Source organism: Dendrobates tinctorius, unplaced genomic scaffold, assembly GCF_039654945.1.
Source record: "Dendrobates tinctorius isolate UK_male_01 unplaced genomic scaffold, ASM3965494v1 ptg000099l, whole genome shotgun sequence".
Lineage (NCBI taxonomy): Eukaryota > Metazoa > Chordata > Amphibia > Anura > Dendrobatidae > Dendrobates > Dendrobates tinctorius.
This window is the reverse complement of record NW_027361767.1, coordinates 2762776-2787789: the sequence shown is the minus strand read 5'-3', so window position 1 is coordinate 2787789 and position 25014 is coordinate 2762776. Positions and strand designations below refer to the sequence as shown.

The window sequence follows — 25014 nt, the reverse complement described above, 5'->3', positions numbered from 1 at the left end:
GTTGATATATGGACAAGGGGCAGTGGAAGGTGCCAGAGACCGACCGCTGTCACCAGTAGACGGACCAACGCCTACAGCGACCTCCAGGAGGAGGCGCAGCGCCCGCCGTTGTTGGCGCTATTGAGTACGCAGCAGAAGCTGCAGAGGCAGGACTTCCTTATTCAGTTGCTAATATTTGAACCATTATATAGTACCGTACCTTTAATATTGTTTAACTCTACACCTCCCTGCGTGGAGTATTTCCCCTGTAAATAAATCCTGTTAACCGTTGCTCTGTTGCCTGCCTACCATTACTGCATCTTGTTATCTTACACCCCCGCTTCCCTTAACCCCTTCCTGGCATCCTAGTCTAGGAAATCTAGGCCAATGGTAAAATGTCGGCCAATTCCTAAACGTGTCGCAGGACATTTTTGTTCAGCCTTTTTAATTAATCCTGAAATTCTCCTGTTCAATCACATCTCAGTTGTTTCATTTTACATTAAAAAAATAGCGTTCTGCAGAGCTGAAATCATGAAGATTCAATTACTGTCCAAATATTTCTGGACCTTATTGTATATACTGTATGCTCACACACCATCCTCTGTATATAAGCGCTATAATAACTGTGACCATGCATCAGACGTCGGAGCCGTACTACAAGACAGAATACAGTTTAATAAAATTGATTTAGTGAAACATTTACAAAAAAAAAAATGTAAAACAATACAAAGCGCGTGAATACAAAACTGAGCACAACCTCCGCAGCCGCGTTCATGGACGTGCGTCACAGAATAGTGCGGAAAGAATCAGAAGTACCTGAAAAACCGTTGACATCTGACAACCAGATGTGGCGCTCTTGCTGCAGGAGATCAGAGGAGAGCTGGAGGGAGGGTAGGGGCCGGTAGGAAGGAGATGGGGGGCATACACCGAAACACTGAGTTTCCACCGCTGGCCCAGTCTCTGTGGCTTAGCTGCAGTGGTGATGTCAACATCAACAACGCTGCAGTCAATCACTGACCTCAGCGGCTACGCTAGTGTACATGACATAAGCCAGTGATTGGCTGCAGCGCTGTCGAAGTCATGTTCTAGCTGCAGTCAAACATCAAAGAGGGAAAAACAAGGGAAACTTATCTACTAGAAACAGCAGGTCGTGCTACATATTATTTATGATGAATAAACTCCCCCCCACAGCAGGATGAAGTGCGTGTCTTGTATTATATTCACCATGTCAGGTGCTCTCCCCCTGCACTGAGAGTGAGCTAAAGAGTGGAGTGGGGGAAGGGACCTGACAACTGTTCTGAGCACATTTCTGTCTCACAAATGAAGTTGTCACTTGGCAAGCCGAGCTAGCTATATTCAATATGTTTAACAGTATTAAATACTATAATACTGCCTCATATGTACAAGAATATAACTGCTATAATACTGCTCCTATACAAAAGAACTAACTAAGAAAATACTATTCCCTACAGCAAAAAAACTATAATATAATACTAACCCCTAGGTACTAGAAAATATAACTACTATGATGCTGCTCTCAGTGGAAAGGAATAAAAATATCATAATACTGCCACTATGTGCTAGAATATAACTACTATAATACTGCTGCCTAAAGAAAATTAAATTAAAATATTACTGTCCCTATAAAAAATAATGTAACTACAGTAATACTGGACCCGCTGTACATCAGTAGAAATACTATAATACTGCCATTATGTACAAGAACATACAGCGCCTTGAAGAGTATTCATACCCCATAAACTTTTTCACATTTTTTCACGTTGCACCCAAACATAAATGTATTTTATTGGGATTTTATGTGAAATACCAACACAAAGTAGAAAGTAATTGTGACGTGTAAAGGAAATGATACATGGTTTTCTAAATATTTTAACCCATTCACGACCTATAGGTATGTCATAGGTTACCTCTGCTCAGCGTTGGAGCCTGCATTTTTCACATCAGCTGTCATGTGCCTCTAACAGCCGAGGGTGGAATCGCGATCCACCCGTGGCTGTTAACATGTTAAATGGTGCTGTCATTCTCTGACAGTGGCATTTAACATGATCACGCCGGAAGCCCGTTACTAATCCGCCCCTGTCATGTAATCGTGGGGCGCCGATGGGTTGACCTGACAGCTGGGGGTCTGCAAAAGACCCCCGTGATAGTCATTGCTGATCTGCTATGAACACCATCCTTCATAGAAGATGATGATTTCTGCTATGTGTAGCACAAGCTAGCAGACGATCACAGCTTCAAGTCTCCTAAGTGGACTACTGAAGCAAGTAAAAAGAAATATTTTTAAAAATATAAAAACAAAATATAAAAGTTCAAATCAGCCCTTTTTTCCGCATTCAAAACAAAACAATAATAAAAAAAAATACACCCGATCTTTCAAAACATAACTTAAATTAATCTGATCGGTAAATGGCGTAACGAGGAAAAAAAATCAAAATGCCAGAATTACGTTTTTTTTGGTCACTGCAACATTGCAATAAAATGCAATTACAATCCATCAAAACATCATATCTACCCCAAAATGCTATCATTACAAATGTCAGATCGGTGTGCAAAAAATAAACTTTCACCCAGCCCCAGATCCCGAAAATGGAGGGTGAAGTGGTCAAAAATGATATTGAGAAGGACAAACTTTTAAATTCCTATTTTGCATCTGTGTTCTCTAAGAAAGCAAGTGTAACATCAACTGATCTTCACAGTGCAATGGAAGGAATAAAATAATCCACACGATCCATAAACAGAGAGATGTCGAGGGAACACTAATTTACATGAATTTACAACTCCTGGTCCAGATGAATTACATCCTTAGGTACTGAAGGAGATAGCAGAGGAAATTGCAGAACCACTAACCAGAATCTTTGAAAAATCTTGGAGAACAGAAGTCCCATAAAATTGGAGAAGGGCAGATGTTGTCCCTATGTTCAAAAAAGGAAAGAAGATGGAACCAGGAAATTACAGGCCAGTGAGCCTTACTTCTAATACCAGGAAAGTTCTTTGAACAAATTATTAAATAGCTTGTATGTAAGTACTTGGATAAGAATACAGTAATTAACCATAGCCAGCATGGTTTTGTAGCAAGCAAGTCATGCTAGACTAATCTAATTTTCTTCTATGATGGAATCACTGACTGGGTGGATCAGGGAAATGCGGTAGATATTTGGAGGAGACTGGAAAACATGTATTTGGAAGTCACCTTGCTACACATTTAAGGAGAGCTTTAAACTAGAACAACATGGGAAGGGAAGCAAAAGACCAGAAAAAGCCATACACCTGACAAATGCTATTGAGAACTCTGCTATTAGAAGTGGAAAGGAAGAACAAAGACAAAAGAATCTAATTAATAACAATATTGGAGAAAGAGAAACCAATCACAAACTAAAATGTTTCTATACTAATGCACAAAGCATGGGCAACAAACAAGGAGAATTGGAACTACTAACACAGGAAAAGAAATATGATGTCAGTGGAATCACTGAAACTTGGTGGGACAATACACATGATTGGAATACAAGACTAGAAGGATACAACTTATTTGCTAGAAACAGACTTGATAAACGAGGAGGAGGTGTCACATTGTATGTTAGAAACGCGTATATCTGCACAGAGATTGAAGCTTCAGAGACTGGGAGTTCTGTGGAAACTGTTTGGGTAAGAATACAAGGACAGAACAATGGAAAGGACGCCATTGTAGGCATTTACTACAGGCCGCCTGTGCAAGCTGAAGATATGGATGAACTCTTTATGCATCAAATGGCCAAGTTCTCAAAAAAATATGACATAGTTGTCATGGGAGATTTCAACTATCCAGAAATTTGTTGGGAATCTCTCTCAGGCAAAACTAACAGGTCAAGGAAATTCTTATCCTCTCTTGCTGACAACTTTATCTTCCAAAAGGTAGGGGAGAAAACAAGGGGAACTGCTACCTAAGATCTAATCCTTATAAACAGGGAGGAAATGGTTGAGGAGGTAAAAGTGGCTGGGACCCTAGGAGGTAGCGACCATGCTATTTTAGAATTTTGTATAACTAGAGGAGGAAGACCTGTGAAGACTCAGACGTCAAGGTTAGATTTCAGAAAGGCAGATATTAAGGGACTCCGAAAGAGAATTGGAGGGATCCAATGGCTGGATATCCTTAAAGACAAAAATGTCCAGGAAGGATGGGAAATCTTGAAAAATGAAATTCTCAAAGCACAATTGTTAACAATTCCGAAAAGAGGGAAGAATAGGAAGAATTTAAGGAAACCAGGATGGATGAACACATAACTTAAGCACATGCTAAAAAGGAAGAAAAAAATGTTTATAAAATGGAAAGAGGGAGGCATATCTAAAGAATATAATGATGTCTGCAGAACCTGCAGGGCACAAATCAGATTATATAAAGCTGACAATGAATTGAGGCTTGCAAGAGATGTCAAAAGCAATAACAAAGGATTTTGGGGATATGTCAAAAGTAAAAGAAAAGTCAAAGATGCTATAGGATTTTTACAGGATGAAAATGATGAAATGGTGAGACAGGATGTTGAGAAGGCCGAACTTTTAAATTCCTATTTTGCATCTGTTTTCTCTCAGAAAGGAAATGTAACATCAACTTTTCTTCAATGTCCTATTAAGGGAATAGAAGAATCCAGGATATCTATAAATACAAAGATATTGAGGAAACACTTAGCTAACCTAAATGAATTCAAGTCTCCAGGTCCAGATGAATTACACCCCAGAGTACTGAAGGAGATAGCAGAAGAAATTTTTGAACCCCTCTCCATAATCTTTGAAAATTCTTGGAGAACAGGAGAAGTCCCAGAAGACTGGAGAAGAGCAAATGTTGTTCCTATCTTCAAAAAGGGGAAGAAGGTGGACCCAGGCAACTATAGGCCGGTGAGTCTGACTTCTATACCAGGAAAGATCTTTGAACAAATTATTAAACAACATGTATGTCAGTACCTGGATAAGAATGAAGTGATTAAACAGAGTCAGCATGGGTTTGTAACTAAAAAGTCATGTCAGACTAGCTTAATTTCCTTCTATGACGGAATCACTAATTGGGTGGATCAAGGAAATGCTGTAGATATAGTATATCTTGACTTCAGCAAAGCATTTGACAAAGTCTCTCATACAATCCTTATTGAAAAAATGACTAAGTATGGAATGGACAAGGCAACTGTTAGGTGGATTCATAACTGGCTTAGCGATCAGACCCAAAGAGTGGTCGTAAATGGCTGCACATCCAGTTGGAAGAATGTCTCAAGTGGGGTACCACAGGGCTCTGTCCTGGTCCCTGTATTGTTCAACATCTTTATCAACGATTTAGATGAAGGAATTGAGGGTAAACTGATTAAATTTGCTGATGACACAAAGCTAGGAGGGATAGCTAATACTAGAGAAGAGAGAGAGAGGATTCAAAAAGATATAAATAAACTGGAGCAGTGGGCAGCAACTAACAGAATGGTTTTTAACAGGGAAAACTGCAAAGTACTACATCTGGGCAATAAAAATCAAAAAAGCATATATAGAATGGGAGGAATAGGGCTAAGCAACAGCACATGTGAAAAAGACTTGGGTATACTAATAGATCACAGACTGAATATGAGTCAACAGTGTGATGCAGCAGCAAAAAAGGCAAATGCAATTCTAGGATGTATTAACAGAAGCATACAGTCTAGATCACGTGAAGTCATTATTTCCCTCTACTCCTCTTTGGTCAGACCTCATCTGGAATATTGTGTCCAGTTTTGGGCACCACATTTTAAAAAAGACATCAACTGGAGCAAGTTCAGAAAAGAGCGACCAGAATGGTGACCGGTCTGCAAACCCTGACTTATGAGGAAAGATTGCAGGATTTGGGAATATTTAGTTTGCAAAAGAGAAGACTGAGAGGAGACTTAATAGCTGTCTACAAATATCTAAAGGGCTGTCACATTGTAGAAGGATCAACTTTATTCTCATTTGCACAAGGAAAGACTAGAAGCAATGGGATGAAACTGAATGGGAGGAGACACAGATTAGATATTAGAAAAAAGTTTTTGACAGTTAGAGTGATCAATGAGTAGAACAAGCTGCCACGAGAAGTGGTGAGTTCTCCTTCAATGGAAGTCTTCAAACAGAGGCTGGACAGACATCTGACTGGGATGATTTAGCGAATCCTGCTTTGAGCAGGGGGTTGGACCAGATGGCCCAGGAGGTCCCTTCCAACTCTACGATTCTATGATTCTATGATTCTATAATATATCACGACTGCAGCAAAGCATTTCATAAAGTATCTCATACTCTCCTTATTGAAAAAATGACCAAGTATGGGATTGACAAGGCTACAGTTAGGTGGATTCCTAACTGGTTCAGTGATTGTACTCAAAGAGTGATGATAAATGGTTGTACATCCAATTGGAAAAGTCTTTCAACTGGGATACCACAAGAATCTGTCCTGGCCCCAGTGTTGTTCAACATTTTTATAAATGATCTACATAAGGGAACTGAAGATTAATTAATCAAATTTGCAGACAATGCAAAGCTAGGAGGGATAGCTAACACTAGAGAAGACAGTGTGATGAAGCAGCAGAAAAGCAAACACAGTTCTAGAGTGATCTAGACTCTATTCTTCTCTAGAACAAATCTGGCCTTTATGGATGAGGGGCAAGAAGAAAGGCATTTTTGAAAACAAGCCATAAGACATCCCATTTGCAGTTTGCAAAAAGCTATGTAGGGGACACAGTGAGCATGTGGAAGAAGGTGCTCTGGTCAGATGAGACCAAAGTAGAACTATTTGGACTAAATGCAAAACGCTATGTGTGTCAGGAAAGCTAACACTGCAGATCACCCTGAAAACACTATCCCCACTGTCAAACATGGTGGTGGCAGCATCATACTGTAGGGAGGCTTTTATGCAGCAGGAAAGCTGGTCACATTTGAAGGGAAGATGGATGGAGCTAAATACAGGGCACTGAAGGAAAACCTCCTGGAGGCTGCAAAAGACTTGAGAGTGGGGCATAGGTTCACATTCCAACAGGATAACGACCTTAAACATCCTGCCAGAGCTACATTGGATGGTTTAGATCACAACATATTCATGTGTGTGAATGGCCCAATCACAGTTCAGACCTGAATCCCTTTGAGAATCTGTGACAAGACGTGAAAATTACTGATCACAGACGCCTCCATCCAATCTCACTGAGCGAGAGCGAGTGTGCAAAGAAGACGGGGCACAAATGTCACCTCTAAATGTGCAAAGTTGGTAGCGATAGACCCCAAAAGAATGCAACAGTAATTACAGCAAAAGGTGGTCCTACAAAGTATTGACTCAGGGGCTGAATACTAATGCACATCACAAATTTCATATTTATTTTTTTTAAATTAATTAGAAAACCATGGATCATCCCTTTGACAGCTCACAAATATTTTAAGTTCACAGGGTATGAATACTTTTTCAAGGCACCGAAACTACTACTGCCCCTATGTAGTGTGCCTTGCGAAAGTATTCAGCCCCCTGGAACTTTTCAACCTTTTCCCACATATCATGCTTCAAACATAAAGATACCAAATGTAAATTTTTGGTGAACAATCAACAACAAGTGGGACACAATTGTGAAGTTGATCGAAATCTATTGGTTATTTTAAATTTTTGTGGAAATTCAAAAACTGAAAAGTGGAGCGTGCAATATTATTCGGCTCCTTTACTTTCAGTGCAGCAAACTCACTCCAGAAGTTCATTGTGGATCTCTGAAAGATCCAATGTTGTTCTAAATGACTAATGATGATAAATATAATCCACCCGTGTGTATCAAGTCTGCGTATAAATGCACCTGCTCTGTGATAGTCTCAGGGTTCTGTTTGAAGCACAGAGAGCATCACGAAGACCAAGGAACACAACAGGCAGGTCCATGATACTGTTGTGGAGAAGTTTAAAGCTGGATTTGGATACAAAATAATTTCCAAAACTTTAAACATCCCAAGGAGCACTGTGCGAGCAATCATATTGAAATGGAAGGAGTATCATACCACTGCAAATCTACCAAGACCCGGTCGTCCCTCTAAACTTTCATCTCAAACAAGGAGAAGACTGATCAGAGATGCAGCCAAGAGGCCCATGATCACTCTGGATGAACTGCAGAGATCTACAGCTGAGGTGGGACAGTCTGTCCATAGGACAACAATCAGTCGTACACCGCACAAATCTGGCCTTTATGGAAGAGTGGCAAGAAGAAAGCCATTTCTCACAGATATCCATAAAAAGTGTTGTATAAGGTTTGCAACAAGCCACCTGGGAGACACACCAAACATGTGGAAGAAGGTGCTCTGGTCAGATGAAACCAAAATCAAACTTTTTGGCAACAATGCTAAACGATATGTTTGGTGTAAAGGCAACACAGCTCATCACCCTGAACACACCATCCCCACTGTCAAACATGGTGGTGGCAGCATCATGGTTTGGGCCTGCTTTTCTTCAGCAGGGACAGGGAAGATGGTTAAAATTGATGGGAAGATGGATGGAGCCAAATACAGGACCATTCTTGAAGAAAACCTGTTGGAGTCTGCAAAAGACCTGAGACTGGGACGGAGATTTGTCTTCCAACAAGACAATGATCCCAAACAGAAAGCAAAATCTACAATGGAATGGTTCACAAATAAACGTATCCAGGTGTTAGAATGGCCAAGTCAAAGTCCAGACCTGAATCCAATCGAGAATCTGTGGAAAAAGCTGAAAACTGCTGTTCTCAAACGATCTCCATCAAACCTCACTGAGCTCGAGCTGTTTGCCAAGGAAGAATGGGCAAGAATTTCAGTCTCTCGATGTACAAAACTGATAGAGACATACCCCAAGCGACTTGCAGCTGTAATCGCAGCAAAAGGTGGCGCAACAAAGTATTAAGTTAAAGGGGCCGAATAATATTGCACGCCCCACTTTTTTGTTTTTGAATTTCCACAAAAATTTAAAAAACCAATAAATTTCGTTCAACTTCACAATTGTGTCCCACTTGTTGTTGATTCTTCACCAAAAAAATACATTTGGTATCTTTACGTTTGAAGCATGATATGTGGGAAAAGGTTGAAAAAGTTCCAGGGGGACGAATACTTTCGCAAGGCACTGTACAAGAATATAACTGCTATAATACTAACTCAATGGGAAAAAAAACCCTACCATAGCATGAATATGAAGCTGAATGGGTAAGTGGTGCTTGTGCTGATAGAGAAGGATCCCTTAGTAGATTTCCTCGTAGGTGCTACATGTATACAAATAAAAGGTCGCCCCGGATTTACAAAACTACAAAAACATCAGTCGTAAAATATTACGAGTCAGGAACGAGCAGGCGTCGGTGACGTCCGGGCTTTGGCTGCCGCTCACCATTCGGCTTCCTCCAGCTCTTGATAACAGTGGTGTTTTTGGGGGAGAGCTTGTCCCCACATCCTCGCTGTGTAGGCCGCAGGGCTTATACTTGACTGGAAATACAGTTTGAGGGGATCAGAACATCGGGGGTTACAGGAACAAGACACGGAGGAGGGTCGGGCGACATCGGTGGGTGAACTTCCAAGATCCTATTGGGATGAGATTGAGGGATGATGTCACAGTCGCTTGTACTCTAGAAGATATATAAAAATCATACACTTTACCTTAGAGCGAGAACTGTCATGGCGGCTTGTACCATTTAGTAACGTTCACCAGAAGATTATATGAACCAATCACAAGCTCACAATCAGGACAGCCATTTTTATTGGGTACATATTACTAAAGACACCCACAGAGAACTGTTAAAAGCCATATTAGCTATGTAGCGAAGATCTCTGATGTTACCGCTGTGTCTGGTAAGTATCTGCTAGAATATAGACCAATATATACAGGCTATAGAACATTCAATATGGTCTATGGGAAAAGTAATAGATATATAGTGAAAACCCCAAGGTAATAATGCTGCCTCAACTCTAGAACCATATCAGACACTTGTTTCGCAATATGCTTTGTCAGGGGAAACTTGTAAGCATATTGCGAAATGTGAGTCAGGTGCAGTTCTCCTAGTAAGGCAGCATTATTATCACTGGGTATTTACTTTGCATGCATTACTTTTCCCATATACCACATATATTGCTTTTCTCCTTTAGACTGTGTATATTGCTCTGTACACCCGAGTAACATCCAGGCCAGTTCCTATCCCCTCTGTTTGCATTTCGGTTGCTGAGCGGTGCTGCACATATTTTTCTGCGTGATGCAGTTCTGTTTATTTCTTGGGACTTTCGGTGCTGCTCAGCCCTGACTGTGTAGACAGCTCCTTTCTATGAGCCTGGGACAGGGCTGTCTTCTATTTAAACACCTGAAACTCTGACTCCCACTGCCAGTTATACGTTTATCTACTCTGGTTCAGTCCTGTGCTTTCATCTCCTGCTTAGCTTCTTTGTATTCCCGTTTCCTGACCATTCTTTTGAATTCTCTCTTGGTTCTGACCCGGCTACACCTGCGTACTCCTGCCAGCCTGCCCCACCAGCCAGCAGTAAATTCTGTGGGGTTAAAGGGTTAAAGCCAAGTCAACCTATGGGATCTAGTAAAGGTAGTGGCGTGTGCTGAGCCTGCCCGTGGTAGCACAGAGCCAGGCAACACTCTCTCTCTCTATTTTCCTTGAAGTAACTGGCAAAACATATGGTTCTTGTTTCCGCTTATCCTAATTTAATGACGCAGCGACTTTCTGTGTCTGAGATTGTGGATCATTTTATTTAGAACCAGAACCGAATCCACCAATTACACTGTTATTAGTCCGTCCAGTACTTTCTTTGTCTCATGTACAGCACCATGGAATCAATGGTGCTATATAAATAAATGATAATAATAATAATATTGTTTATGTTTCTATATTGTTTTTTTTTTACTTGTGTATCAATAAAGGTGATTGTTATTTCTTTCTGTATTTTGAGTCGTGCACTCCTATCATTATAGGTAGCGTTTTTGCTTGTTGCTTTCTGTACTTGTTGTATGGCTGATGCCCCTTCTCGAAGAGGGCTGCGTTTTGTATATTGCCTGTGACATGCTGCGTGCTGCCGCACTAGGTGCAGCCTGTAGCCTTTCCTGTGCATTAGATCTCCACCAATCTGTTATCTGCATGTCATAGAAACACCACAAAACACCACATTACTGACTCCTATCTAGTTACCCCTGTTATTTACACTTTATAGACAGTTTTTCCCCTTACCTTTACTACACTAAACTTTTCACAAGCAGCAGCTAGAGGGTTTTCAGCCTCAAAGACGTCTTCTTGCTCTTTCTGAATCAAGTCAACCTCTTCTGGTGAGGAACGCCCAAAATTATTCAGTACACAGGTTACCTGAAGTTATAAAAGCCAAAAGAGAGAGATAAAGAGATAATACAATCACATACAGGATAGGTTTGTATTCTTTCCTGTCTTAAACCTTTTCTATTAATTCCATCATGATCTCAAACCACTAGGAACATTACGTGATAAGCCCTAAAATACCCAAGACTACCAAGGACAATAGATATTATCCCGAAACCACCATAGTCTACCATGGACAATGTCCAAACCAAACATGATGAGAAGGTCCAGCTCCACCAATAGTCCTACAAGTGTTAGTGATTGTGTTGTTCTTTTTCACATGAGCATGTGAATTATTTTTGGAGTTTTAGTAGATTTTATTCTCGTTATTATATCCAATAAATGAGACACCTACTGGATGACATTTGGCTTCAGAACAAACCGATAATATCTAAACTTTTCACAATCAACCAATATTTTGGAATTCAGTTAGTTGATCCTTCATCAACCACCGGTAATATTTGCAAAGATGGTGGCTCGCAGCGCTGGGGTTCTGCGTTCGAATCCCACCAAGGACAACATCTGCAAGGAGTTTGTATGTTCTCCCCGTGTTTGTGTGGGTTTCCTCCGGGTTCTCCGGTTTCCTCCCACGTTCCAAAGACATACAGATAGGGAACTTAGATTGTGAGCCCCATCGGGGACAGCGCCAATAATGTCTGTAAAGCGCTGTGGAATTAATGGCGCTCTATAAATGAGTCAAATAAATAAATATGACATGGGCCAGTCTAGAGGTCTACTTGTGATGCACCAGTGGGGGATGGCTTATGACTAGGGACTCGTGGATGTTTGGGTATGTCGGGTTAAAATGAACTCTACACCAAAGTTCGGTTCGGGTACTAGAACTGTATCCGAACTTGAACCTGAACCCCAAGGAAATCAAGAGGCCCCGAACGTTGGAGCTGGATAATTTCTCTCTTCTCTCTCTTTGTCTCCTCCCCGAACTCTGAAAATGAGATGAAGGCTGAAAAGTGGCAAGACGTTTCCGATATCACTGGACATCTGGCAGCATTTTCTGTGTTTAGATCTATTAATCAGCTAGCAGATGAGTTTCTAGAAGTGCAAACTTTAAGTGTGTACCTCCTCGTTAGCAGGGAGGTGCTACCTCAAAGGGGAAGATATTTGTTCCTAAGGTAGATAGTACAGCTGGCAACCCTTCGTGATTCATTTCTTTTTGTTTTATCCTGTTTTTGCCTCGTGAGTGTGTAGTGCTAGTTCATCTGTTCGCACTTTTTTCTTAATTTATTTAATAAGTTTGTTCCGTGCTGCTTTAAACGTACTCACAACCTCAAAGAGGGAAAGTACATCCTGGTTATGTTACCCTGTGTATGTTACAATGCAAGTAAAGCACTTATCAGGCATTTGGAAAAGTTGGGTGTGCGTGTGTAGTAGTTTGTCACCCAGTTAGTCATCCTCGCTATCAAAATGGCAAGTGGTGGCAGCAAGAAGTGTGGTGTGGCAGTGTGAACTGGCGCTTAGCTCATTGTCAGCCTATTGCAATAGGTGAGCAGACGAGAGAGTGAGAAACGTAGTTCCCCTTTGAAGTAACATCCGAGTCACGTGTGCAGCGAGTAGTTGGGGAGTGGTCGTGACAATGTGCCAAATAAGAACTTTAGTTGACCCATGCCTAATGCTATTGGACATTTCCAAATTCTTACCAAGAAAACAGCGATAGCTGCTCCGGTTATGGTCCCGGCAAGAACGTCTCTCCAGTGGTTACGGTATTCAGCCACTCGCAGCAAACAAAGGAGCCAGGAAGGAGACAGCAGTGCCAGGCACAGGGAAGGCTTTACCAGCCGGGAGCCCTTCACTTTCAGCACGAGGGTGACGTACATCTGTGGGCATCAATGATCAGTGAGATTCCTGTATGTCGCTTTGCTCTGTTATATTCTGTATACAGTTATGGGAGACTTCTCTTGTGCTGCACCTTTTCTCTCAACTGACTTCCTCCCATGACACTTACATTTCCAAGCTCTCGGTGCTCTTACAAGGCAAACCCCCTTGGTGAGTACATAACGTACCACTACTAGTCCATGTCTATAGGTTTAGATTATCATTACAGGCACTTGGCACTGCATTTTTACTTTTTCAGTGGCACCAGGCTCTTTTCAATAGACTTATTATATCTGGACTTTTCACAATACCACTAGATGAAGGAAGAATTAATGGACATCTAAGATCTCTAGAGAATATATAACAAAGGAAGAAATTGGAAAAAGTTAAGTAACTAAAGCCAAACTGGACTTACCGTAGTGTAAACTGCAGCATACGCTCCAAGTGCGGCAGGTTTGGAGGGGAAGGCTTTCCGAGCCTCGATGATAAGATCAGGGTCCCCGTCACAAGCATAGGGTGTGGAGATATACTGCATATGGGACTTGCATCCCAGGGCAGTGTAGTTGGGACGGCAGACAGACAAGAAGTGAGGGGCCTGGTTACCGGTGACTGTCTGAACAGCTCCAGCAAAGATCACGGTGCAAAAAAGACCAAATGAGAAAAGCCCTAAGTCGTAAACATAAAAGACAATTAGTCAAACTAATTATCATGTATTTTTTTACCAAGTTTGGCATCATTATAGTCACAAAGGTGCCCACATAGTGACCTCTGGACAGCGTGCCTCAGCGGCGCCCATGGTGGCTCCATTATACCTGCTGTTAATGCAATAATGCAAAGTTTGAGTGTCGATGAGGCTAACAGGTCACTTTACTTCTCAGCAGTGCCGCAGTGTATGGGTGCAGAGGTAACAGTCGCCATTAGGCCCTGGTTTATAAGCCCTAACATATTGGTTTTATAACATCCACATGGTAGGCCGGGCCCGGTTACAAATTTTGCACTGGAGCCCAACAGGTACAAGTTGGACAAAAGATAGTTTGAAAGATCGTTTATCCGACAGCTAACTTTACACACACAGGATCACTCTGAGGTCTCTATGCAGGAGCCGTCACCAAACTCCTCTTCCAACCGCGGCTTATTTCACAGACAACAAGAGGGTATGCCATCTGATCCCAGACTCCCCCCCCAGATCCTTATCTCCCCCGACATCACATGTTGGAGGAGAATCTGGAGGTCCCCATAAATATTAGGCCGTTGATCGATCCCAATAGTATCAGTGGGTTAAGCCAAAGTCAGCCTATGGGGGAACTTTACACCTCTGCCTCAAGGAGAGATCAACTTCAGTCGAGAATTTATACCCTCAAACACATCGGATGAAAGTTGTCTGAACCCAATGATTTTGGTGGGACCAGCCGCCGACCATCTGCTACGTATGGGGGCCTCACGACTGTCACCAAGCAGATGATGTTGGAAGAGAGAAGGATTGGGCAGTCAGAATCAATTGGGGAGATAAGCTAATAACAGAGATTTCTGGCAGTGGCTTTCTCCTCTATACCCACTGAGCACAAATTAACTCTTGACTGCACGAGCAGGGAGAAAAGTTTGTCTGCTATCTCATGTGTATGGCCAGCTTTACTTGTCCTGTGATGTCAGACTATATGGAAGTCTTGCCTCTTCTTTCATTCTGGACTGTGTCCCATTATTTTCAGTGTGGAAGACCCATAGGTTCGCCTATATCATAACTGGATAGTTGCTGGGATAATGATGTACTCACTTGTACTATACAGCTTCACTGTTATAAAGTTAGACTTGTTGATAGTTGTTTTACTGGAGCTAGAAGCTTCGAGCCATGTCAGGTCATCGAGCTGGATAACTCACCCAAGATCCTGACAATACGTCGCAGAAGAGGATTGAAGAAGCAACAATCTCCACATGAAATGATCTTCTCCCTGCTACTCCTGCGTGGATTGATAAGGACGGTGGACACTTCTCCCAGGAGGATCTGTAATCGGAAGACAACTCGCCATTAGTACCACATATCATGGTCCGACAACTGGACACCATATCCATAGGAGCTTGTAGAACATCACATGCCTAGCGAAAATCATACAGTAAAGGTGTAGCTTGTCAATTCCTTTTGCTGCTAGAAGAACCTTCACGCTTCTAAGGATTTCTATAAAAGTTTTGGAATATGGCTGAGCAGAAGAATCTGATCACAGCCGTCAGTAATGAAGCTGGCCTGCTCACAGTCGGAGTAGCAGTTGTTGGGGAGTTTGGTGGAGAAGAGGTCAGATAATACTGTAGGTTAAAAGATATATTTTGTGAACCTCCCATCGTCATTGTGAAAGAAGATACTTGGAAGCTCAGAGCTCTCTAAAAAGTTCATATTGGTTGATTGTGAAGTTTATTACTTGCCAACTAGACTATTAAGGTACTTGGTTGAGAATGTGTGAATGTAAGAAGCTTGCAGGTGGGGAGTTTTTCTATGCACTTTTCTTTAAGTAAAAGATGTAAAATAAAAAGTTGGACTGAAACAACACCTTTAAACTTTGGGGCTGACAAACTTTAGAAAATATTGTGGAAAACAAATAAAACATAGTGGATCCTTGACCGAATCTATCCGAGCCTCTGTAAGGGTTGTACAGGCAGAGGTGTTATTCTGCGACACCGAACACTAGTGAAAGGAGTTCTGCTGGTTGTGTGTGTGTGATGTTAAACGCTTTACATGTTTCTCACTCGTGCCGAATATCCCTAGATGACTCCGATTTAAGATACTGGCAAGGAAGCTCTCAGTCCAGATAATAAAGATAAAGTAAACATTACTGATGGAACATATATGAAGGTGGTAACAGGTACAAGGCTTGTGTTCCCATCTTGGTAGTCAGAACATAGTGTTTAATCACCTCACATGACCACAGGCAAGGTGGTAAGAGCCACATTTAATGTATGTGTCTGTCTGATAAATGTCCATCCTGAAGCCCATGCACACTGCTGGCAAGTCCAGGATTTCTTCACTAAAAATCCCATGTCTGGCTCACACGTTGCCTCTTTCAGCCCTACTTGGTCTATGCTGTCTCATGGTCCCCACAAACCAGCACCTTCTGGTCTCCTGGACGCACCCAGTGCAGATGAGGTCACCTTTCTGTTTGCACTCCAATCTATTTTGGCCGTCTTAGGATCCAAGCTGCCACTTTTGAAACCAATTGCAAACATGCTACCTCTGAAAATCTTCCTTTCACACACACACCCCTGAAATTAATTCTCTAATAACTCCCAAAATTTCCTCCCACCTTCTGAGCTATCTACTTTTCTACAGGCCCAATTGATAGGCATTGCAATAAACCACGTTAAGCAGTATGCATCAAACATCAACATACAATAATTCCCTAGTATAGCACATTGCAGTGTCAAAATCAAAAAAGTGATAATTTCAGGGGGTGTCACACATCATCTCTCTCCTTTGTACCTCAATGTGAAGCTAAAATATCCAGACTGAAAATGTATCATGTCTGTTACACACGCTCCCCTCACCCCGATCCACTGAACACTGTTGTGCTTCACATCGGGGTTTGCAGGTGGCCCGATGTACTCTCATGTGCTCGTCTGCCTGGACCTATACAAGGCTCACCAAGATACAGACCTGTGTCTTGGTATTAAGACTTTCAGTGTTTGTGAGTCCTTTCTACATTCTTCCTGGTCTCCTTTTTGTCTGCAGCCTCCAGTACCTCTGCTTACTGGTCTCATGCCTGCCTGCAGCCTCCAGTACCACTGCTATCTGCTTCCTTGTCTCCTGTCTGCCTGCAGCCTTCACTGCTTCTACTACCTGCTTCCTGGTCTCCTGTCTGCCTGTGGCATCTAGTGCTTCTACTACCTGTTCTAAGTGTGCCTTACCTGCCTGCTGACCCAACTCCCGTGGTCCGAGTACCCACCCTGACCTTGAACTTGGAGGATCCACCTCACCAGGTGAGCCAAAACAATGTCCTATGCATATTATGACCCACACTTTTAGAAAATGCTCAGAAAAGTGAAGAGGAGATTAAAAACGACAACAAGATAACTAGAGACAACCAAGAAAGACCAAAACAACGCTAATACTATTTATATTGCGACAAGAATTCCAGAAAAGCTGATATTCTTTCGGAAACAGTCATCATAATGAGACCAGATTTCTAGAAAAACAGAACATTCTGGAGAAATATTATTTATATTGCATCCAGAATTCCAGAACAAAGGTATTCTGGAGAAACAGTTTGTTTGATGACCAGAATTCCAGAAAATAGATCATTCTTGAGATACAGCATTCTTATTAAAGAAAAAAAAAACTGGAATCCAGAAAACAGGTCATTCTTGTGAAACATGACACAGATGGGACATTCTGGGGAAATGTTTAATATCGAAACCAAGTTTCTAGAAGAAAGGACATCCTGGATATAAAAAACGTATCATTACCAGCATGAAGCATGACGTTTTTGACTATTTACACCGTGACCAGGATACTACAAGACAGGGCATTGTGGTGCTTTCCATTCCCAAGCAATAGTTGTAGTCTTTTCTTATTATGACCAGGAACTGTAAAAACGTGATATTCGGAAGAAACGATCATATCCCAACTATAGTTCTAAAAGACAGAAACGCTATGACCAACATTGGATATTTTCTTACCTGGTGACCTACTAGAAGTGCGATGTTCTTCAGTTTACGATGACCTTCTTGTGGTCATTATATAACGTTTGTGAATTGCTGTTCTTCACTTCATTCAGTGGAAATATTTGGCTTCTTCATGTGTAAGGAATGTGCAAGAAAAAAAAAGATCTTCAAGAGCCTACGGCACCCGAACGCATGCACAATAACCATGTCAGCGCCCGGCCATTGTGAGTCCCTGCTGTCACCCTGTCTTACACCGTCACATCAGATTGTGACAACCATAGACAGACATCTGTAAGATCTACAACCCGCCCGGAAGATCTACAGTCTCATCGTATACACCTAAGGAAAATCTACCTACCGTGAGGACTGGCAGCACGGTGATCAGCGGGTACAGGATACGTGGAGGGACCCGGCTGGCACTTTCAGGACCCGGATAAGGTTTCGACAAGGTGCTGTCATAGCAAAAAAATCCCTGGGAATGGACAGGGAAGGTGTCCGTGTACTCAAAATGGTAGGAAAGGATAACCGTACCGGCCATCAGGACGAGCTGGAAATAGAGCATCTTGTCAGACGAGCAAGGAATGAGGGCAGAGAAGAAAGACGTGAAGAGAGGGAAAAATGTTGGAAGCGTTAGAGAGTGATGGAGACAGTGAAGACTAGTGAAAGCAAGGAAGAGAGGAAGACATACAGAAGACAGAGAAAGGAAGGTGGGATCTGGAGAATAAGGTAGATAATGGGTTTAGGAAGAATTACTCAAACAAAAATCTGAAAAAGAGCACTGAGGGCTACAAATAATATGTAGGAAAGAGGAAGAACAGAAAGTACAAAGGGTAAGAAGGAAAAAGGACAAAGCAAAAGATGTGAGGAACTGTGCGCGGAATCTGGTTCAGCCGTCAACAATCTCCACACATTTTGTCACGTCTTCCACTCCCATCACCGTGCCTAATCCCACCACGTCATGTCACCCGTGTCCCACTTTCACGTCTCACCCTCTGGTCACACCTTCTCTTGTCACAAATTCCCAACTTCAACTTCATGTAAAAGGCTGCACTGAATCACGTCATGGTGCCCAAATTCTATCGAATTATCTAATGTGCCCAAGACTAATATAACATGTCACTAAGGCGTCCGGGATGTGGAAACTAAAATAATAATATCTCATTATGTAGGGATATGATTAGAAGGATCAGAAGGAGATGGCTTATATGTGCCTCATGCAGCTTGCACGGCTTATGGTGGCATATTGCAGACGCGGTAAATGCGAGGGTATGAGGTTGGCATATATTGGTTGGCATATATTGGTTGGCATGTGGCACCTTCCCTACCCTCCGACTGAATGGTATAAAACATGTTCCCCCAGATTACCATGGGACTCCAGTCCCAATAGGTTCTGGCGTCTGTCCATGTTTGATGGTGCTGACCAGCACACTATGACTATGTCTCCGACCACATGAATCATGTTACCTTGGCCTAATGTCATGCCACAAAACTAAACTTTCACCACAAAGACAGAAGGGAAACAACAGGAGTATGGCACCTTCCCCAAACAACAAACTATACAACCATGCACAGGTCCTGACCGCGGAGGAATTACCTCTACAAATAAGAAACATGGTATGAAGGAGACACTGCTTTTAATCTCTGGCTCACTGGCCGCCATGTGTGCAGCTCCAGAACAACCTGCAAACAAACAGAAATAATAAGCGCCAGGTTACAGCAATAAAAAGATTGAGACCATATTGTTCTTAAAGGGAATCTCTCAGCAGTATTTCACCCCAAAACTATTTATGAGTTCATATAGCTCATAGTCAAGTCCAGTAATACCTTTTTTACATGGCCAGTTCATTCCTCCGTCACTGTGAAATCAGTGTTTAAATTGATTGAGGCTTAAGATCTATTTGTAGTCCAAATCTTCTGTCACTCCAGCTCTATTCCCCGCCTCCTGCTTGACTGACATCTTCTATGCTGTATGATGTCAGTCAAATGAGTCATCAGTCAAGCAGAAGGAGGCATGGAATGGAGCTGGAGTGACAGAGGTTTCAAATCTACAAATAACTATTAAGCATCATTTGTATATCAATTTACAGCTTGATTTCACAGTAATGGAGGCACAGACTGGCCATTTAAAGGTATAGCTGGACTTGTCTTTGAAAGAGCTACATGCGCATATAAATAGTATGGAGGTGGGGGGTGAAATGTTGCAGACAGATTCCCTTTAAGACTGAAAAAGCTGAAGCTTAGGGATCCCCACAGGAACAAAATATCATACATTATAATATATATTTTTTCTTGTTGAGACACTGTTTTGTGCACCCTAAGGCTCCAATAGTTAAAGGCACTTTGATATCTGCACAGTAGGACTACATGTACTGAACATATATATTTGTAAAAGTGAAACAATAGTATCAGGGCTGTAAGATCAATTACTGTAATGAGATGTTAGTAAAAAGGTGTTACAGTGTAATAAGAGGATCAGGAGACGGGTTACTGTAATAACAAGAGGTTACAGGAGTAATAAGAGGATCAGGAGACGGGTTACTGTAATAAGAGGTTACAGGGTAATAAGAGGATCAGGAGCCGGGTTACTGTAATAAGAGGTTACAGAGGTAATAAGAGGATCAGGAGCCGGGTTACTGTAATAAGAGGTTACATGGGTAATAAGAGGATCAGGAGCCGGGTTACTGTAATAAGAGGTTACAGGGTAATAAGAGGATCAGGAGCCGGGTTACTGTAATAAGAGGTTACAGGGGTAATAAGAGGATCAGGAGCCGGGTGACTGTAATAAGAGGTTACAGGGTAATAAGAGGATCAGGAGCCGGGTTACTGTAATAAGAGGTTACAGGGTAATAAGAGGATCAGGAGCCGGGTTACTGTAATAAGAGGTTACAGGGGTAATAAGAGGATCAGGAGCCGGGTGACTGTAATAAGAGGTTACAGGGTAATAAGAGGATCAGGAGCCGGGTTACTGTAATAAGAGGTTACATGGGTAATAAGAGGATCAGGAGCCGGGTTACTGTAATAAGAGGTTACAGGGGTAATAAGAGGATCAGGAGCCAGGTTACTGTAATAAGAGGTTACAGGGGTAATAAGAGGATCAGGAGCCAGGTTACTGTAATAAGAGGTTACAGGGGTAATAAGAGGATCAGGAGCCGGGTGACTGTAATAAGAGGTTACAGGGTAATAAGAGGATCAGGAGCCGGGTTACTGTAATAAGAGGTTACATGGGTAATAAGAGGATCAGGAGCCGGGTTACTGTAATAAGAGGTTACAGGGGTAATAAGAGGATCAGGAGCCGGGTGACTGTAATAAGAGGTTACAGGGTAATAAGAGGATCAGGAGCCGGGTTACTGTAATAAGAGGTTACATGGGTAATAAGAGGATCAGGAGCCGGGTTACTGTAATAAGAGGTTACATGGGTAATAAGAGGATCAGGAGTCGGGTTACTGTAATAAGAGGTTACAGGGGTAATAAGAGGATCAGGAGCCGGGTTACTGTAATAGGAGGTTACAGGGTAATAAGAGGATCCGGAGCCGGGTGACTGTAATAAGAGGTTACAGGGGTAATAAAAGGATCAGGAGCCGGGTTACTGTAATAACTGGGTCAGGAGCCGGGTTACTCTAATAAGAGGTTACATGGGTAATAAGAGGATCAGGAGCCGGGTTACTGTAATAAGAGGTTACAGGGGTAATAAGAGGATCAGGAGCCGGGTTACTGTAATAGGAGGTTACAGGGTAATAAGAGGATCCGGAGCCGGGTTACTGTAATAAGAGGTTACAGGGGTAATAAGAGGATCAGGAGCCGGGTTACTGTAATAAGAGGTTACAGGGGTAATAAGAGGATCAGGAGCCGGGTTACTATAATAAGAGGTTACAGGGGTAACAAGAGGATCAGGAGCCGGGTTACTGTAATAAGAGGTTACAGGGTAATAAGAGGATCCCAAGCCGGGTTACTGTAATAAGAGGTTACAGGGTAATAAGAGGATCAGGAGCCGGGTTACTGTAATAAGAGGTTACAGGGGTAATAAGAGGATCAGGAGCCGGGTTACTGTAATAAGAGGTTACAGGGTAATAAGAGGATCAGGAGCCGGGTTACTGTAATAAGAGGTTACAGGGGTAATAAGAGGATCAGGAGCCGGGTTACTGTAATAAGAGGTTACAGGGGTAATAAGAGGATCAGGAGCCGGGTGACTGTAATAAGAGGTTACAGGGTAATAAGAGGATCAGGAGCCGGGTTACTGTAATAAGAGGTTACATGGGTAATAAGAGGATCAGGAGCCGGGTTACTGTAATAAGAGGTTACAGGGGTAATAAGAGGATCAGGAGCCGGGTTACTGTAATAGGAGGTTACATGGTAATAAGAGGATCCGGAGCCGGGTGACTGTAATAAGAGGTTACAGGGGTAATAAAAGGATCAGGAGCCGGGTTACTGTAATAACTGGGTCAGGAGCCGGGTTACTCTAATAAGAGGTTACATGGGTAATAAGAGGATCAGGAGCCGGGTTACTGTAATAAGAGGTTACAGGGGTAATAAGAGGATCAGGAGCCGGGTTACTGTAATAGGAGGTTACAGGGTAATAAGAGGATCCGGAGCCGGGTTACTGTAATAAGAGGTTACAGGGGTAATAAGAGGATCAGGAGCCGGGTTACTGTAATAAGAGGTTACAGGGGTAATAAGAGGATCAGGAGCCGGGTTACTATAATAAGAGGTTACAGGGGTAACAAGAGGATCAGGAGCCGGGTTACTGTAATAAGAGGTTACAGGGTAATAAGAGGATCCCAAGCCGGGTTACTGTAATAAGAGGTTACAGGGTAATAAGAGGATCAGGAGCCGGGTTACTGTAATAAGAGGTTACAGGGGTAATAAGAGGATCAGGAGCCGGGTTACTGTAATAAGAGGTTACAGGGTAATAAGAGGATCAGGAGCCGGGTTACTGTAATAAGAGGTTACAGGGTAATAAGAGGATCAGGAGCCGGGTTACTGTAATAAGAGGTTACAGGGGTAATAAGAGGATCAGGAGCCGGGTTACTGTAATAAGAGGTTACAGGGGTAATAAGAGGATCAGGAGCCGGGTTACTGTAATAAGAGGTTACAGGGGTAATAAGAGGATCAGGAGCCGGGTTACTGTAATAAGAGGTTACAGGGGTAATAAGAGGATCAGGAGCCGGGTTACTGTAATAAGAGGTTACAGGGGTAATAAGAGGATCAGGAGCCGGGTTACTGTAATAAGAGGTTACAGGGGTAATAAGAGGATCAGGAGCCGGGTTACTGTAATAAGAGGTTACAGGGGTAATAAGAGGATCAGGAGCCGGGTTACTGTAATAAGAGGTTACAGGGGTAATAAGAGGATCAGGAGCCAGGTTACTGTAATAAGAGGTTACAGGGTAATAAGAGGATCAGGAGCCGGGTTACTGTAATAAGAGGTTACAGGGGTAATAAGAGGATCCAGAGCCGGGTTACTGTAATAAGAGGTTACAGGGGTAATAAGAGGATCAGGAGCCGGGTTACTGTAATAAGAGGTTACAGGGTAATAAGAGGATCAGGAGCCGGGTTACTGTAATAAGAGGTTACAGGGGTAATAAGAGGATCAGGAGCCGGGTTACTGTAATAAGAGGTTACAGGGGTAATAAGAGGATCAGGAGCCGGGTTACTGTAATAAGAGGTTACAGGGTAATAAGAGGATCAGGAGCCGGGTTACTGTAATAAGAGGTTACAGGAGTAATAAGAGGATCAGGAGCCGGGTTACTGTAATAAGAGGTTACAGGGGTAATAAGAGGATCAGGAGCCGGGTTACTGTAATAAGAGGTTACAGGGGTAATAAGAGGATCAGGAGCCGGGTTACTGTAATAAGAGGTTACAGGAGTAATAAGAGGGTCAGGAGCCGGGTTACTGTAATAAGAGGTTACAGGGTAATAAGAGGATCAGGAGCCGGGTTACTGTAATAAGAGGTTACAGGGTAATAAGAGGATCAGGAGCCGGGTTACTGTAATAAGAGGTTACAGGGGTAATAAGAGGATCAGGAGCCGGGTTACTGTAATAAGAGGTTACAGGGGTAATAAGAGGATCAGGAGCCGGGTTACTGTAATAAGAGGTTACAGGAGTAATAAGAGGGTCAGGAGCCGGGTTACTGTAACGAGTGGTTACAGGGGTAATAAGAGGATCAGTGTGGTATGTGCCATTTTGGAGGTAGTTATCGGGTACCTGTGATCAGTGTTATGATGATGTGATATGGATTACACTTGACATTTATGAAGAGTCGACACATAGTATGATGACAATCCCCAATAATGAACGTGCCCCCTGCAGCCCCGGTTGTAGCACAGACCTGCTGGCATCGGGCGGATATTCCCCCTCAGAGGGAGGAGAGACAGCTGGCTCCCTGATCACTGTCTTCAAGGAGAAGGGTTTGGATAGAGCGATGGAAAACAGAAGGAGAGAAATGACAATATTGGGATCATTAATGGGGGAAGCAGGATGTCATAGATGAATGACGGGAGAAAATATGTGAAATGGGATAAAAACAATAAAAAATACAGTAGAAATGACAAACAGCAAAAATACCAACGATGAGAAAAAAAAAGAGGGATAATGAGCTGCGACTGAAGGTTGGGGAGAGGAGGATGAGGACGGACAATGGAGGGATGAGGAAAAGAATAGTGTGATGGAGGGAAGAGGAGGAGAGTAACAGCTGCGGGGGGCTTATTAGTAGGCTGACGGCATATGCTGTGTGATCATAACACCCACCTCTCCATACCTGAGTCCTGACACTGCAGCAGCGCCCCCTACTGGACATATAAGGAATTGCATGTTTTATATGGCACTCAGAGTACGTTATGTAGAATGCTTGGAGGATACTCTGAAACACTGGTGGTCTCCAATGTCCCCCTGCCCGAACTGTGACAATCTTGGTGGAGATGGATAATAGATGCCATATGAATAGAAGTGAACCTGCTAAGGAACGCAGGGGAGGAGGTTACTGTCTGATTGGTGGGGTCACCCAGCAATGTACAGGGGCTAGGGCACTCATGTGTGCACCTCATTACAGGGATCCCACCCAACAGTGGCACTAACATAAACAGACCCAATCAGAAGCTAACAGGGTCTGTGTGGCTCCCCTGAGGCTCAGTCGCCACAGAGGTACTGCACCTTCTCCTAAGGTGTGGTGCCCCACCACCTAGGTAAGTTGGGAACTCCTTTCCACACTCCAACACTCCACCCCACACACAGGATAGTTCAGCACTGA

At 42.7% G+C, this 25014-nt stretch overlaps 1 protein-coding gene across 4 annotated transcripts; it reads right to left on the bottom strand.

The window, feature by feature from the left end:
- Window positions 1-9016: 9016 nt before the first annotated feature.
- On the bottom strand, window positions 9017-24463 carry PLPPR2 (phospholipid phosphatase related 2). Of its 4 annotated transcripts, none has more exons than XM_073587437.1 (8): window positions 24097-24463; window positions 19369-19454; window positions 18133-18336; window positions 15006-15129; window positions 13546-13796; window positions 12956-13132; window positions 11160-11291; window positions 9017-9519 (listed from the first exon to the last, which is right to left on the bottom strand). In XM_073587437.1, exons 1-8 carry the CDS (start codon window positions 24104-24106, stop codon window positions 9325-9327), a joined length of 1179 nt encoding a protein of 392 aa, XP_073443538.1. In that variant the 5' UTR covers window positions 24107-24463; the 3' UTR covers window positions 9017-9324. The 4 variants fall into 4 exon arrangements, with proteins under 4 accessions (XP_073443538.1, XP_073443539.1, XP_073443540.1 ...); XM_073587438.1 differs by having other exon boundaries at window positions 18133-18321; window positions 24097-24462; XM_073587439.1 differs by having other exon boundaries at window positions 9017-9563; window positions 24097-24461.
- Between the last annotated feature and the right edge of the window lie 551 nt (window positions 24464-25014).